Source organism: Pogona vitticeps, chromosome 5 (genome assembly GCF_051106095.1).
Source record: "Pogona vitticeps strain Pit_001003342236 chromosome 5, PviZW2.1, whole genome shotgun sequence".
NCBI classification, from domain to species: Eukaryota; Metazoa; Chordata; class Lepidosauria; order Squamata; family Agamidae; genus Pogona; species Pogona vitticeps.
Window position 1 is genome coordinate 10,941,438 of NC_135787.1, and position 16,198 is coordinate 10,957,635.

The 16,198-nt window shown below is 41.7% G+C and overlaps 1 protein-coding gene across 1 annotated transcript in view; it reads right to left on the reverse strand.

The window, feature by feature from the left end:
• Nucleotides 1-16,198, reverse strand: part of ANTXR2 (ANTXR cell adhesion molecule 2) — a 147,821-nt gene that overhangs the window by 116,504 nt on the left and 15,119 nt on the right. The window contains exons 4-7 of the mRNA XM_073002039.2: nt 15,664-15,745; nt 14,861-14,968; nt 14,681-14,749; nt 13,218-13,298 (exon numbers count right to left, since the gene is read on the reverse strand). Coding sequence (XP_072858140.2) covers nt 13,218-13,298; nt 14,681-14,749; nt 14,861-14,968; nt 15,664-15,745 — 340 coding nt within the window. The remainder of the gene's footprint in view (nt 1-13,217; nt 13,299-14,680; nt 14,750-14,860; nt 14,969-15,663; nt 15,746-16,198) is intronic.

Sequence of the window (16,198 nt, forward strand, 5' to 3'; positions counted from 1 at the left end):
GCCTACATGTGCTACTCACATCACTGTAACTCATTGCCACTAAACCCCCAAGTTTGGAAAACTAACATTTTGGAAACAGAACTCCAATAATTCTCTAGCTAGCATGGCTATGATTGCTGGGTAATTCTGGGGATTGTAGTTCAAGGAAGTCACTTTTCCTAGCTCTGCAATTATACCCGAAGGACAAGCTTTATTTAAAGAAAATTTTAACTCCTTCCGTCACACTAAAGGTGAGAAGCCTAGCTATTTCTACTGTGCGTGCCAGCCTCATTTGCACTGACAGCAGACATTTAGCTTGGATAATCTTGTGTCAATAAAATGACAAAGCAATGGCAAACACTCACACACATATTACTACATTAACAGTTTTATGGCTATACACAATGATTCAAAAATTGGCAACCCCATCTGTAGGAGGGGGAAAAGGCCCATAAGACACTCAGGCAGATGCTATTATTATTATTTTCTGTTTGGTTTCTATGAACACAAACATTACACAAAATTCCACTAGGGATTAACAGGACACACAGAACTGGCCAAAGAGCTGAATAAGATGATGAAGAACGGTAAAACATGCCAGCCTATAAGAAACAATATGTTTCTGATGAAAAATCAACCCAAATGCCAACTACCATTGCAGCCTACAAATGAGGCCATTGAAGAAGAGTGTTTTTACTCACCATCATTTTTACTGGTTTATATGCTGATCGATGAAATATGAAGGTACTTGCGCAGAAAGGCAAAACTGACACAACTTTTAAGCAAAGATGCAGGATCACCCAGGACCTGCTTGCATCTCAGCTGGGTTTTCCTGTTGGAAGCAGAATGAAGCCTTTCCAAATGAGGACTGCTTGATTTCCCAACAATCAGAGCTATGAATCAGAACTACCCTACTGCAATGGAACGACCTTCATCTTTCTCAGCACCCATCCACCAGTTTTTGCATCCACAATAACTTATTTGTCCTCACTTCACTGACTGATTTCCCAAATGGGTTTACTTCAAGAGTCTCTGTATGCCAAATTAGGCTTCAAATCTAGAGCTGAGAAGTGAACTATCTCGCCATCGGCTGTGCTTCGGACAAGTTCTTTCTCCTCACAAAAGCCCAGCGAGCAACACATCGGTTGATTGCAGAGGATCGATTAGGGGTTCTGACTCTGTATAAACCACACTCTCCTTTTCTTTAGTTCTCCATGCAATTCTCTATGCCATTTATACGGCAGATGAACATTTCCAAAATAAGAGTCAAGGATTTTGGCACAGCTTTAAAAAAATATTACTTCTGGAGACTACAATTCTAGAACCTTCCAGGCAGTTCTAGTACACACACCCCAGAAAGAGTTCTCTGATGCCTTAAAGACTAGCATGTTTCATTTAGCATAAGCTTCCATAAATACATCTGATGATGTGTGCTTCAGTCAACCAAGGTAAAGGTAAAGGTTCCCCTTGACCATTTGTCCAGTCGTGTCTGACTCTAGAGCGCAGTGCTCATCCCCGTTTCCAAGCCATAGAGCCAGCGTTTGTCCGAAGACAGTTTCCATGGTCACATGGCCAGCACGACTAGACACAGAACACCGTTACCTTCCCACCAAGGTGGTGCCTATTTATCTACTTGCATTTTTGCATTTTGCATGCTTTTGAACTGCTAGGTTGGCAGGAGCTGGGACAAGCGACGGGAGCTCACTCCATTGTGTGGATTCGATCTTGCGCCTGCTGGTCTTCTGACCCTGCAGCACAGAGGCTTCTGCGATTTAACCTGCAGCGCCACCATGTCCCTCTCAGTCAACCAAAGGCTGTACCAAATAAAATATGTTAACCTTGAAGATTTCATTATTGATACATCACACTGACATGGCCAGCCCTTGGAAACTGGTCCAAAAAACAGGCAAGGACAGTGATGCAGCATCAGACACTCATATGGGGGCATGGAAGGCACCTCTACAAAGAGCGGGAGGGCATTGTGAGTACACTTTGGCATCCCTTGGGCAACAGAGAACAGCCAGCAGATCCTTCACTTCCAGAAGTGTTGCACTGGAACAGCACTGAACCCACCCACTTCATGGACACTGACTCCCCCCCTCCCCCGGCTTGACAAGGGCTGAAGTCAAGGAAAAGTTTCTGGAAGAATCTCCAGCTCAGACTGCTTCTCATCAAAAATAGTCTGATTGTCTTGACATTTTAATTGGTTTTTGATTCTGCCTATATTTCATCTGCATCCATGGTTTCTGGACTGTGCAATGCACTGATAACGAAAGAAGAAAGAACCACATACAATAAACAAAAAGAGGGCAGCCCAAGATTTGTATAACCTGGAGGAATTTTCTTCTATTCCTCCGAAACTGCTGGGGCCTCAGAGGGAGCCAGTGCAATTACTGAGGTTACACCAACAGAACATTTTTAATTAAGCGGCACAAAAGAAAGGAGGGGAAAGGTCCCATCAAATTGTTCAGATGACTAGGAAGTGATCCAGAGTTGCACAAGACTTGATACAAGAAGAGCAACAACATCGGCCAAATTCATTTGCCAACTGATTGGATTTGTTTTCTGTTAGCAAAGATCACTCCTTTCCCCCTTTGACGTGGGGACCAGCAGCACTTTTGTTGATGAAGTCAGAATTTTTAGAAACATGTGTAATCCTGCCTGCATAACAGAAGACACAGTATAGCAACATCTGATGGGTGACAAATTTCCCACCCTCAACCTAGGACAAATGCCATTCAGAAGCCAAGGTATTCCATACATGTGTAATTATGGAGGTTATCACGTGGACCCATTCAATACCCAGAATCCCAAATACAAAGTCAGCAAGTGGGGGATGCTGAGAGTTAAGAATTAAAAATTAACATTTCAAAGTTCTGGTTTGACCTTCTGCAGGCTCCTCCTTTTGGTTCACAAAGGTCCTGCCCACTATCTCCCCTTAGTGTCAAAGTCTGAGAAATCAACCAAAGACGGTTACTTATAGAGTAGGAAGCTAGACTGCCCATATGGTTAGCCCCGATTATGTTATAGACACTGGGCAAAATACAGAGGTAAACCCACAACACATTAAGCAACATTCCTACATCATGGGAAACTTCTGTCTATCAAAAGCACAAAAGCATGGCATGCAGACTCTATCTATTGATTTGTAAAGTCAAAACTGCATGGCCAAAACAACCTCAGTCTCGTTTCTGATGCAAAACAATGTGGGTTTAACAAGCAACCCAGCTCTTGACGATGGGAGAGGGGAGGAGGGAAGAAAGAGGAAATGTGGCTCCAAAACCGTGGGGGAGGAATTAATAAAAGGAAGTTGTTTTTGCAATAATGTGCATTACATAATATGGTGGTGTCACTTTGCTGTAACTTTGAAAACAGAAATTTCTGCACTGGATTCTAGTGAGAAGAAGAATGAACCAAATAGTCTTCCACTGACATGTTTCAGAACCATACTCTCTTTCTTTTGTTCCAATGCGGAACAAGGATGACCTGGCCTTAAACTCTCCTGGTTGTAAAGTAATGAAGCAGAAGTAATGTGGTGAAAGCTATGAGTAGCTCAGAGGTTCAAAAAGTTCCTTTTTTGAGTGCAGATCCCACAATCCCTTACCAGTAGCCATAGTGGGTTGAGGATGATGGAAGCTGCAGTCCCCACTGTCGAAAGAATTGAAAGTTCTCCACCTCTGAGCTAAACTAAGCCTGGCAGCATTTATTAAGCTTGGAAAATAAAAGCATTCAGTGCCTGTTCAAGAAGAGTCTGAAAAAGAGGGCAGGGTCAAAATCTCTGGCAAGCTGCGGCCTGGATTAATCCTTGGAAGCGGTCACTATGAAGAAGAAGCAGATGGGACTTGGGTAAGGAGCAGAAAAGGTAGACCAAGAATTGTACTCTGGAATTGGGTTCTGTTAAGTGGAGTTTACTGTATCCATTATGTAATGTAATTGATAGCCATCCAGGAGTACCTGACAGGGCAAATCTACATCATAAGGAAAATGTGCACAGAGAGAGAGAGATGAGCAGGAGGAAGGGAAGGATGGAGAATCTGGGACCTTATTGGTTAAGCTGCTGCTTCCCTCTGTGCACCAGAACAATATACGAGTTGTAATATGTCAGAAGATGTCAAATTAAGCCATATATGATCTTGAAGGGTAGGAACAGAGAAATATTCCATTTCCAGGCCATTGAATCAGTTTAACAACTCAACTTCATAATCACTCCCCCCCCACACACACACACACTTCTCTACACTGCAACTCTCTGCTACTCCTGCTGTACAAACAGAAACCTCTAACATGTTCATTGTACATCTTACCGCAAGGGCAGCTGAAGCGTTAGGCTATCCATGTGGATTAAAGACCACAGTGACATAATCGGAATAATTCTCCTCAATGCTCACTTAGTGCTTCCTTTCCTTTTTTTTTTCCCCCCCTCCCCTTCTCCTTCCTCTTACTATTTACGCATTTAATAACTTGTTTCCTGCCTGCTCCGGCGCATGAACAGAAACATGCCCATCCCCTCTTCATTCAGGAAACATTCCTATTAAGGAGGTTTGTAATTGGTAATAATCAGACGCTCCCTATAAACAGATTTTCTTTCCAGCGATGAATAAAAGAAAATAACAAAGCAGGAGAGAAAAAGAGACGATATTCTTGGTGGCTGGTGTCCTTTTCTCCTGGTCTCTTGCTGAAATCTGTATTTTCTGCTTAGCTGCACTCAGAGCAGGTGACTGGAGATAGAGCCGTGGGGCTGTGAGAGAGTTTTAGTGCAGCATAAAGGACGAGGCAGAAAGGCCTCCTGCTAGCTGTTCACCTCCATCACTCCCGATGCAGGCCTAAGTTACTCACTGACATCTACCTCAACTTCCCCTGGCCTCTTGCCATTCCGTCCTGGAGAAAAAGCTCAACTTTTGCCCATTGGGGCTTTGAGCTTAAGATGACATCATTTCTCAAGCAGGTAGTGACACACTGGTTTCAGTGCCATAAACTGCCCTTTCTTCCCACCCTGTTAAGCCTGTTGTAAACACACGTCCTCCTGACACAGCCTCTGCCAGCTGGATCCTAGGTACAAACGGAAAAGAGGGAAAGAAGGAAGAGGGGGAGGAGCTTCAGAAATCCTGGTGTGAGCCAGAACTGGGTTGAGGATGATGGAAGCTGCAGTTCCCACTGTCAGAAGAATTGAACGTTCTCCATCTTTGTGCTAAACTAAGCCTAGCAGCATTTATTAAGCTTGGAAAACAAAGGCATTCAGTGTCTGTTCAAGAGGTGCAGTAAGAGTCTATTTGTCTGCCTATCTTTTTATTATTATTAAGTAAAAATAAAAATTGTGCAGAAACACACTGCAGGTTCTATGGGGGGGGCGAACCCACGTGTGCTCTTTCACTGAGAAATTAAAGTAGGAACAGCCAGATTATTACAAAACAAATTCCAAAGTCCATACTGGGATGGTTCCTCTATTAATCTGTCCAGGAAAAGAAGAAAAACGTGTATAAGCTTTCAAGATAGCAATGTCTAGCCCAATGAAAAGATAGTAACCTTAGAAGCATGTACTTTTCTGTTGCTTGAAATTACAAACTGAGAGTCAGTAGGATGAAGTGCCCTGCCTGAGAACACTCAAATGTATATCATCACTTATCCTTTGTGCTCACACAGTAACTTTGCCACTGTGTCTCAGTCAACCCTACATAACCAAGTAGGCAGGAAGACAAAACAGAAGGGAAGGAATTTTGTATACTACCTTGAATTCACTGAAAGGATGAAAATGTAGCACCAACAGTGAAAGAAACTGACGTATGCTTAATTATTTTGTACACATCTTGGGCATGACCATCCAGAGCCTTGAAAACCAATATTCTGGATGACAACTCCCAAATTCACTGGCCACTATTGGATTATAGAAACTGTAATAGACAAAAGCGACTTTTCCAAACTCTGATACCCATGCATGCCTCTGACAGCATTCAATAATGGCCAATCGGTTTGCAAGGCATCCACCCCCGCATATGCCTAGCTGTGTCTAAGCCTGAAAGAACTACAGCCTCTTTGTTGAGTGCCTTCTCTGGGTATGCAGAACTGCAAATGCAAAATGAGGCTGATCACAACGCATACTTTGGTAAATATACAGTGGTGCCTCGCTAGACGATTACCTCGCAAAACAGTTTATTGGCAAGACGATGAGTTTTTGCAATCGCTATAGCGCTTCGCAAAACGGTTTTCTCTATGGGCGATTTTTGCTAGACACTGTTTTGGTCCATGCTTCGCAAGACTTTTTTTTCCAAGACCGTTTTTCACAAGACGATGATTTTGACAGCTAGGCCCGCAACTCGCAAAACATTTTTTTTTTCCGGGACGGTTTTTCTCAAGACAGCAATTTTGACAGCTGATCTGCGCTTCACAAAACGGTTTTCCTATGGGTGATTTTCGCAAGACGACACCTATTTTCCCCATTGGAACGCATTGAATAGATTTCAATGCATTCCAGTGGGGAACTGCATTTTGCAAGACAATGTTTTCGCAAAACAGCAATTTTCGTGGAACGAATTAACATCGTCTTGCGAGGCACCACTGTACTTGGCTTTTTGTTGACATGGGAAAGAAGAAAAATTCATCCAGGGCCTTATGCCTGCAAATTCAAAACTGCCGAGACAGATTTTCGACACATTTATCATGTCTGAATGAGAGGGGGGAGGACACAGAACATGCACAAAGCGTCCCATGACATCTGCTGCAATCTGTGGAAAGGTAACAACTTAAAATAATAATAATAATAATAATAATAATAATAATAATAATAATAATAATAATAATAATAATAATAATAATAATAATAATAATAATAACAACAACAACAACAACAACAACAACAACAACAACAACAACAACAACAACAACAACAACAACAACAACAACCATCCTCCAAGTGCCTCTGAAAGGCTTGCATGGTTTCATCACCACTACTTTGTATTTGCAATCAGTCTGCGAAGCAGGCTACTCTCTGCCTGTTTATGTAATGACTAGGCCTGGGACTATGAAGATAAGGGATCTAGTTCCTGATCCCCCCCTTCTTTTTCTCTCCCTATTCTTTGACCTACCTTGTTGAAAGTTTTCCCTTTATCTAAAATTGTTTTTTATATATTGTTGTATGTACTGTTGTAAGCCACCTAGAGTGGTCTTAATCGACTAGATAGGCGGGATATAAATAAAATAAAATAAAATAAAATAAAATAAAATAAAATAAAATAAAATAAATAAATAAATAAATAAATAAATAAATAAATAAATAAATAAATAAATAAATAAATAAATAAATAAATAAATAAATAAATAAATTCTAACAGAGACATGGAACTCACTGGGTGACTTTTGACCAATCATTCTCTCTCTCCTTCTGACCCATGTCAAACAACTGTTAGGAGGATAACGATGGGAAAGCCACATATGTTACTTTATGGTCAACGGAGGGAAGGCAAAACATAAATGTACATGAGAAATAACAATATGTTCAATAACCCTAAGAAAGATAGTGTTAGAATGAGGCCAAGTTCTTTAGATCTAATCAACTCCTCACTGTACCCAAATGGTTCTGTCTCCTAATCCAGTGGTTCTTAACCTTGGGTTAATCAGGTGTTTTTGAACTGCAACTCCCAGAAACCCCAGCCAGCACAGCTGGTGGTGAAGGCTTCTGGGAGTTGCAGTCCAAAAACACCTGAGTAACCCAAGGTTAAGAACCAGTGTCCTAATCAGCCAAAGGAATTACATCTTGCCCCACAGGTATACTTCCTTTCAAGCCTAAGTCAACCCTTCCCAAAGCACGCACCCTTTGCTCAAAAGGATCACTTCACCAGAGTAACCTTACTTAATTTAACCTGGACACCATTTTTATAAAGAATGACTCTTCGTCCTAAAATATTGCTGTGTGGGATGGGGCGGAACTTATGTGTGCACGAGGCCTGAAATTTCACATTGCCAGAACATTTATCGCACTTGCTTGTGAAGCCGTACTTCCAGACAATTATCAGCCAGACTAGATCAGTAAACCATTACTGATCGGATAACTAAGTTGCCTTCAGCATTTCTTCATTCGACTTCCCACTTGCATTTATTTATCCTGACAAGTCCGTGTTCATTTAAATCCTTTGCAAAAGTTAGGAGATGTTAACAATGCCAGAGGAGCTTGCAAAAGTTCATTGGCAGACTTAGAGGATTACATGTACATGTTCTGAATGGTTACACTGAGCAGCATAATATTGTTCTATGGCAGTCAAATCCTGAATGTTGTACAGGTTCCCATACCAAAACGTTCAGGAATTCATTTTCCAATGCTCAAAAGCCCTAAATAATTATCTGACACATAGCTGTTCATGCTTGAAAATGCAAACAAAGCAGGCATTATCTTTTCCATCCCAAATCATGTCCGCAATACTGGACGCACAATGGAAATTAGCAATGGAACTCTACTAGCAAACTCAAGACTACAGCTGTGCACTAACTAAGAGTAAAGGCATCAATCTAATAAGCCAAAATGGCTGAGGACAAAATGGCGGAGCTATGCTAACACTAAACCAGATGAAACTGTGCTGAAACCTACTTCCTCCTTGACTAACGTTGGAATGTTGGAAATTACTTTGAATCCTTTTCCTGGCCTACCTCTGTGCTGGCACTGTGGCTGTGTCCCTGGGTTGGAAGAGGTCTAAATCAGGTGCATCTCAGCCCCTCCCTTGTCCTGCCTCTCTTCCAACCTTTTTTGTTTCCTTGTTGTTGTTGTTTGGCTCCTCTATTGGTTGATTTTAGCCAGCACAGCAGTTGCACATGCAGATCCTTTGACTGGTGCACCTCTGGAATCTTTTTTTAGTTCTTGAATACGCACTGTGTTGACCAAGCCAGGGGACACATCCCAAACCTACTACAGCTGGCTTATCTTTGAGAGACTGCATTGTCTGTCCGACTGAATTCAGCAGGATTTATTTCTAAACAGACGTTGTCAGCTATATGCAGACTAATAACGATAAGACAAGAAGGAGACAGTCAAGACAGGAGAGAATCTGTACCTTGCTGAAAAATAAAGGAAAGACAGTGAATCAATACTCCATCCTTAGCACAATCATCCACTCAGGAGTCTAGTCTACACATGCTAATTAAAGACACTAACTTCCATCCAACACCTTAATTTCCTTCTTCCATTTACCTCCCTTTCTCCTATTTACTCACATCTCCAATTTAGCATGGCCAATCAACTTCCACTCTAGTATTGGGACACTGCAGTTTTCTGTATTCCTCATCTCACCCATCCTGTGCAACAAGTGATGGTAGACATCACAACACTGCAGTGTCCGAGATAAAGCAAGATCTACTGGAAATAGAACAGAAGGTGTTTTGGTCCCACCATCTTCACAGAAGCATTTGGATGCATCCACAACAGGAGAGGGTCATCTCTGTTGTTGCTCCCAGACTCTGCTCCCAGCTAGCTTGGCCCTATCATTGCTGTCCTTCCTCAAGAAGGGAAAGGCCTTTCTCTTCAGGCAGGCTTTCTCTTAATGACTGATGGTCTGAGAGGGGTTTTTAAAGGAATAGTTGTGCTTGGTTGTTTTAAATGTGTTTTTGTTTTGGTTTTATTACTGTTTTTAATTTAAAACTTGTTTAATGTAATACTTATTTAATTATTTTTAATATTTGTATACCCATTGTTTTTAAGCTTCTACATGTTGTCTTTTTAACGATGTAAGCCCACCTTGGTTACCCTTTTGAGGAGAAAGAAGGGATAAAAATATTTTTAATAAATAATGTTCCTTAGCCATTTATGAGAGCAACCGTATATTTATGTCTAGTCTGGACCCAAGACGTTCATCAGCAATCTTTACAGCAGACTTGCTTTAAACAATCCCAATTCAATAGAACATATGAACTGCCACAGATGGTAAGGTGAGGCTGGGACACTTTGCCTTGTCCTAGTTTTATAGTCTCCAAGGAGAGGCTGATTTCAAAGCAGTGGGCTCTTATTGGAAGGTCACGCTAGGTGCAGTCTGTCAGAAACCTGGACAGATCACGGTAGCCTGTGTCCGCTACACAGAATAGAGCTATTGTCACAGCAACATACAAAGGCCTGGAGAAACTTAGTTTGGACCTGCGGTTAACTCCACCCCCTGTGAGGAGCTGCCTGTCTCTTTTTGAAGGGACACTGTCCATTTCTGCAGTTGTTGGCTCCTAAGACAGGAAAGCAATGAGGATTGCACCAAAGGGTCATCTTCCCAAATTCAGTATATCCATGTCCACTGAGCTGGAAGATTAGCAGATATTGCCCACCGAAAGATGCCTCCCTTCCCGAGTCATCCTTCAGAGTACGTCAGGCTCAAATATAATGTTGAATTAGAACTTGCAGGCACAATCCAAACTATGCCAACATTTCTGACAGGTAATACACACTTTTAAAGCCAACAAAAAGGGGTAAGAGAGGGAGGAGAGTCATAAAAGTTGGAATGACGCTGTTCAGGAGAGCACACATGTTTTGTCTGAAGAAGACTATAGGTGTCCAGATGCTACCACCAGGGATAGAAAGGGTGGTGTGGGCCTAATACCGTATTTTACTGCTCTGGGATTGAAGCTCTCATGGGAAAGACCTGAGAAAAGGATCTGTTCAACATGCCCATTCTGGATTCCCAGAATCCACTACTAATGGCTGTTAACTCCACTACTGAGGCAATGGAAGAGCAGCCAGGCTTCGTGTCACTGGGCATCAGGTATCTTACAAAAGGCCAGTCAGACAGAACTAGTTTAGATGAAACATTGCTTTCAATATAAGGTAAATACATACTTTCTTAATACTATTTACAAACAACCTAATAGTCGATATAATTATTCCCCATATTGCAGACACAAGGACTAAGGCTTCAGGACTGGCTTATCTAACATGACCTAACAACTTCTCAGCAGAGAGTCGATCTAAACTAGAGACTTCATGATTTGGAGCATAACTTCTTAGCCACTACATTATACCCGATATAACAGATGTAACAACTACAGCCAACTTATATTTGACACTGAAGTATCTGGGGTTTTTTAATGGATCAGCTGATCATCAAGGAACTCCCAGACCTACCTGACTACAGTTTCAAATCCATTCAAACCTCAATGATCAGCAAAAATAAAACACATGCTATAAAATACTGCAGCTTGTGGCCCTCCAAATGATTTTAGGAGGCAAATTCCATCAATCCTAACTAGGATGACTCAGAGTTAATGGAACTCGTGGATCAAGAAAATCTAGAGAGCCATGGTTTCTTCATCCCTGCACTGCAGGGTAAATACAGTGGTGCCCCGCATGACAATGATAATCTGTTCCATAGAAATTGCTGTTTAGTGAAAACATCGTCTTGCAAAAACCGTTTCACCATTGGAATGCATTGAAACCCGTTTAATGTGTTCCAATGAGGAAAAATTGTTGTCGTTTTGCGAAGATCGCTCATAGGGAAGCTATTTTGCAAAGCGCCAATCAGCTGTTAAAATGGCTGCCCTGCGAAGCATCTGTCCCAAAAACGCCTGTTTTGCGAAGTGCCGATCAGTGGCAAAATCATCGTCCTGCGAAAATCGGTTTGCAAAGCAGGGACCCAAACATCGTCCAGTGAAAATCACCCATTGGAGTCACTGTTTTGCAATTTGCTATAACAATTGCAAAACCTCATTGTTATGCGGATTCATCGTTTTGCGAGGTCGTCGTCTAGCGAGGTACCACTGTATATGCAAGTACTAATTGCTCTGCACAAACTTAAAATTTGTTCCATAGTTTATCCTCCACTAATTCTGCTAGATAGCTAAGTAGTTTAGGCATCTGGTGGTGGCTCAAGTTTGATTCCCCACTGTGCCTTCTATGAACAGAGCCAGCCTATGTGGCCTTGGGCAAGCTGCATAGTCCCAGGGAGCCCCTAGAAGAGGTGAATGCTGAAACACTTCTGATCATTCTTTACCTAAAATACCCTGAAAGGGGTCGCCATAAGTTGGAATCAACTTCACACACACACACACACACAGAGAGAGAGAGAGAGAGAGAGAGAGAGAGAGAGAGAGAGAGAATGCAGAAGTATTTATTTCATCACAAGCCAAAACAAAGCAATAGCCCCCAGTTTTTCAAATGACACAGTTACAGATCTTCATTAACCAAAGCAATGTTCCATATTTCAACACAAAGAGACCTAAAAGATTTGCTTAACTTGCCATCTGCAAAACAAAAATTTTACCAAGCGCAAAAGCAGGGACTAATTTAAAGAGTCTGTTGTATGAATTAAACACTGTCAGCATGTTTTCTCTCCAAAACAGATTCCCCATAAAAAGATAAGCAAATGCCACCTCTCTTCATTGTAGAGGAAATTTCATATTTAAATTGAGATGTCACTGTTATCTCAAAATCGTATTAATCCGCCGCTGCTGCCCCCACCCCAATAGCAGCTTTAGTTTTCTTTTGGCCAAATCTACACTCATATGAACCACGAACATTTGCTTAATTTTTATGGTTTTTATATTCAGGCTGGTTTATATGATTTTACAACATTTTCTTCTTCTTTTTTTAACTAAATGTGATTTTTATCTATTGCAAAAGTTTGTAAACCACCTTGAACACTATCTTTTATCCATGAATATATTTCCTAGACAATAAACAATAACTTTCTTTCTGTATGTGTTACCACCCGAGTGATTTTACTCCTAGCTCAATAGTTACAAGTCCTACTATGCCAATAAATACCAAATAATGCTAATGGTGAGAATTCATTTCTACTTCCAGCTCAGTTGAGGACTGGAGATTCTCATATGACATCGGGATCAGGAACCAGACATGGAGCATCCAGCTGATCCCTCATCAATGTTCCATACAAGGTTTTCACGTGATACTGAACATGTGACCATGACTCAAGAGCAGGGGTTCCCAACCATGACCTCTCATATTTTCTAGGACTACAACTCCCAGAAGCCTTCACCACTAGCTCTGCTGGCCAGGATTTCTGGGAGCTGTAGTCCAAGAACTTCTGGAGCCCCAAGGTTGGGAACGACTCCTCTGGAGGATACATCTGTGAAGGTCTGGCGAATCAGGGAAGCAATTTTAGTTCACCCAGCATCTCATCAAGCCGAAATGCAGAATTCAGGCTTAAAAAAAGCCCTGGTAATTTCTCATCAAGACAAAATGATAAAGCAAATAAACAGAGCAGGCAAACAAGCAAAATCCCAACACTGCTAGTTAGACAAGATGTGGCTTCTAGAATACTCACAGAATTAATTATCCCTCGAAGGGCTTTGAATCCTTCCCTGACGGGGAACACTTGCTCGCTCGAATCAGCTATACTTTCAAGCTAAGGAAGAAAAATACAAATACATCTGGTGAAATAAGACAACTCACCTTTAAATTAGAGCTTGTAAAAACTCTGCAAGAAAACGCACCCAAGGAGGAGAAACACCTTTGCTTGCCACCGACTTTTACTTTACTGCACAGCAGACAAGATGCTCATCAAAAGCAGCTTGTCTTTCAAACTGCAGAAATGACATTTTAAGAAATGTGGAGGAGCTGCCTTTGCAATGCTTCTCCTTCCTTGGATCCTGACCCAACCATTTTTGCTTTATCTATAGCAGACAGATGTTCCCCTTTCCTTTAAGGAACTTTGCCCAAGAGCCTCGAGAGCTGCCATGAACCAGAAGAGACAACACTGGGTTAGGTCAACCTGATTCAGTATAAGGAAGCTTCAAGTAAAGGGTGAATGTACATATAAAGCTAAATGTGTAGCATGTATCTGTATCTTCCCCCGCCCCCTTTAACTGCTAGCAGGAGCATTTGACTCATGCTGGCAAAGAAAAGGGCAGATGAAAAGGGGCTTTTGTTAATAATCCAATAAAAAAATCACTGCACAAAAAAAAAATCAAAGATGTAAGTACAGACTACGCATTCAGTGTAACGTGTGGTTTGGTCCTTCATCTACACACCCAGCAGAGCGCTGATATGACAGAATTGCCTGGACCATTTTAACCTATAAGGTAGAGATCTGCAGTTTTTAAACACTCTCTAGCAACCGAGGTTCACTGCCAAGTAGAAACTATCCCAACAGGGAGGAGGCTAGCCAAGAACTTTTTCTTCTAAATACGTCAGGGATTTTCAGGGGAGCTACATGCATGAATGTATTAAAATGGCATCTCCTACATAGCACTAGAAGTGGCATATTCACTACTACCGTCTAAGAATTCTTATCACCTCATTTTGTTGCAAAGATCATGCCTCAACATAAGACCAAAGAAGAACACCAAACAGATCTGCAATTATTACCAGCTGTGTCTTTATCATGTGTATGTGGACATGGTGATTTTTGTAAATTTTAAACTTCAGCAGCAACAGAGTGAAGAGAAAAAAGTGTGGGGAAAGGTAGGGTTATATATATTCAACTTAGGTTTCCCAGTTCCCCCAACCCAATCTGCTTGATGTCGTCATCTGTAAAATCCATATTTTTAAGCAGAAAAAGCTCTAAGAGCCTTTGAGTATTCAATAACAGATGACAAGTATTAGCCGTCCATCTTGAAGTACATGTCTTTTTGCTGCCATCTGGCCATGGCAACCCAGGGATGTCAAGTTACAACTTACACAAATATAGCTTCAAATATATATAGCCATCCGCAAATATCAAAGATGCTTCTAATAAGCTACGGTACATCCAGTGCATCATAAATGATGAAAGAGAGACTGTCCTACCTGCTCTTGGTTGAAATTGAGGACACCGACACAGTAAACCCTCGCTCCCAGCTCTCTAGCATGGTTGGCCTGTTCCAGAAAGAAGGAAGAAAAAGAACAGTCTATGCATTTGCTGGCATATAACAAACCTGTACAGATGTTCAGCATAGGCAGAGGGAACACACTTCATTCAAAACTCACCTCTTTTTCGGCGTATCGTGGAATGAGGCCTTCCAGCTTCCCATCTGTCAGAGCAATGATGATACTATTCGATTTTGAGCCACCTGCTGCTTCAATTTGATTATTTGCCTGAAAAATCAAAGAATGTTTCCTAACTCAATTATATTGCCAGCAGTTTGGAAAAGTTACTTTCTGGACTACAACCCTCTGGGAACGGTAGTAGGGGGGGGAGAAGTTAACTTTTCCAAACTTTGGGCCACGGAGGGAACAACAATATTTCAAGTAACAGAATCAGATTGCAATAAAAATTATTAGTGATCATCAGTGACAAACTAAGCACCCATCAAGTTAAAATAGGCATGGTATTAGGAATTTCACCTTTGCACATTGAAAACTGTGTGGGGGAAAGCAGCTCAAGGGCTTACCAAAATAAAACGGCACCATGGGGTCCTTTAACTTTAAGCCCTGCCATATAAGTTCCAGTTTAGAGATGGGCATGAACTGCTGGTTCAACGTGGTTTATTTCCAGGCTGAGCAGCTGATGTGCAGTTCAGTGCCCTGACCCCTCCGGTGGGCACTGGTGCTGAATGGGCACCCGATGGAAGGGACAGGGTGCCAAACCACGGATCAACTGTTCAGCTGGGGAGCAAACCAGTGATTGGTGTCCATCTCTATTCAAGTTTCCACACCTCTCAAAAACCTAAACAGTCATACAAGAGGTAAGTAACATCCCATCACAAGTGACTGAAGAAAATACAATGCATTAAACAATAGCTAATGATGCAGTTGGCTTCCTTAAAAGAGGGCTGGAGGAACAAACTTACCTCTTGTAATCCTAAGTGCATGTACGTTTCACCTCCTGGTTTCTCCATGCGTAGCTCCTCAATGCCTCTTTCAATTTGTTGTCTAAGAGATAACAAAAAGCAGAAACAAAAGGTTACTGGAAACAAGGGAAAGCAGCAATACTTCAGCCCCTCATTAGGCCTTTGACCAATGCTGGACCAGTTCCATTGGGTTCAGTCCAGGATTTGCTGGATACACTTGATTCTTGAATTACACCAGTTGCTCACAAACAGTGCTTGCTGATCCTTAACCCAGATACTGCAGGGATTTATGTTATTCTCCAACAGCTAGACCTCAGAAAAGTTACTTTCTGGGCTACATCTCTCAGGATCTCCCAGCTAAGATGGCCAGCAGCCTTCTCGGTTCTGCCCTTAACCACTGCCAGGTAGTGGATCCTCCACCATTTTCCTGCTAAACAAAAATATCTTCTCATGGAGAGGCTCTAAATTCTGATTCCTGAAGAGAAATATACTTGTCTGTAACGTACAAAAAAAAACCCTACGTGACAGAATAAAA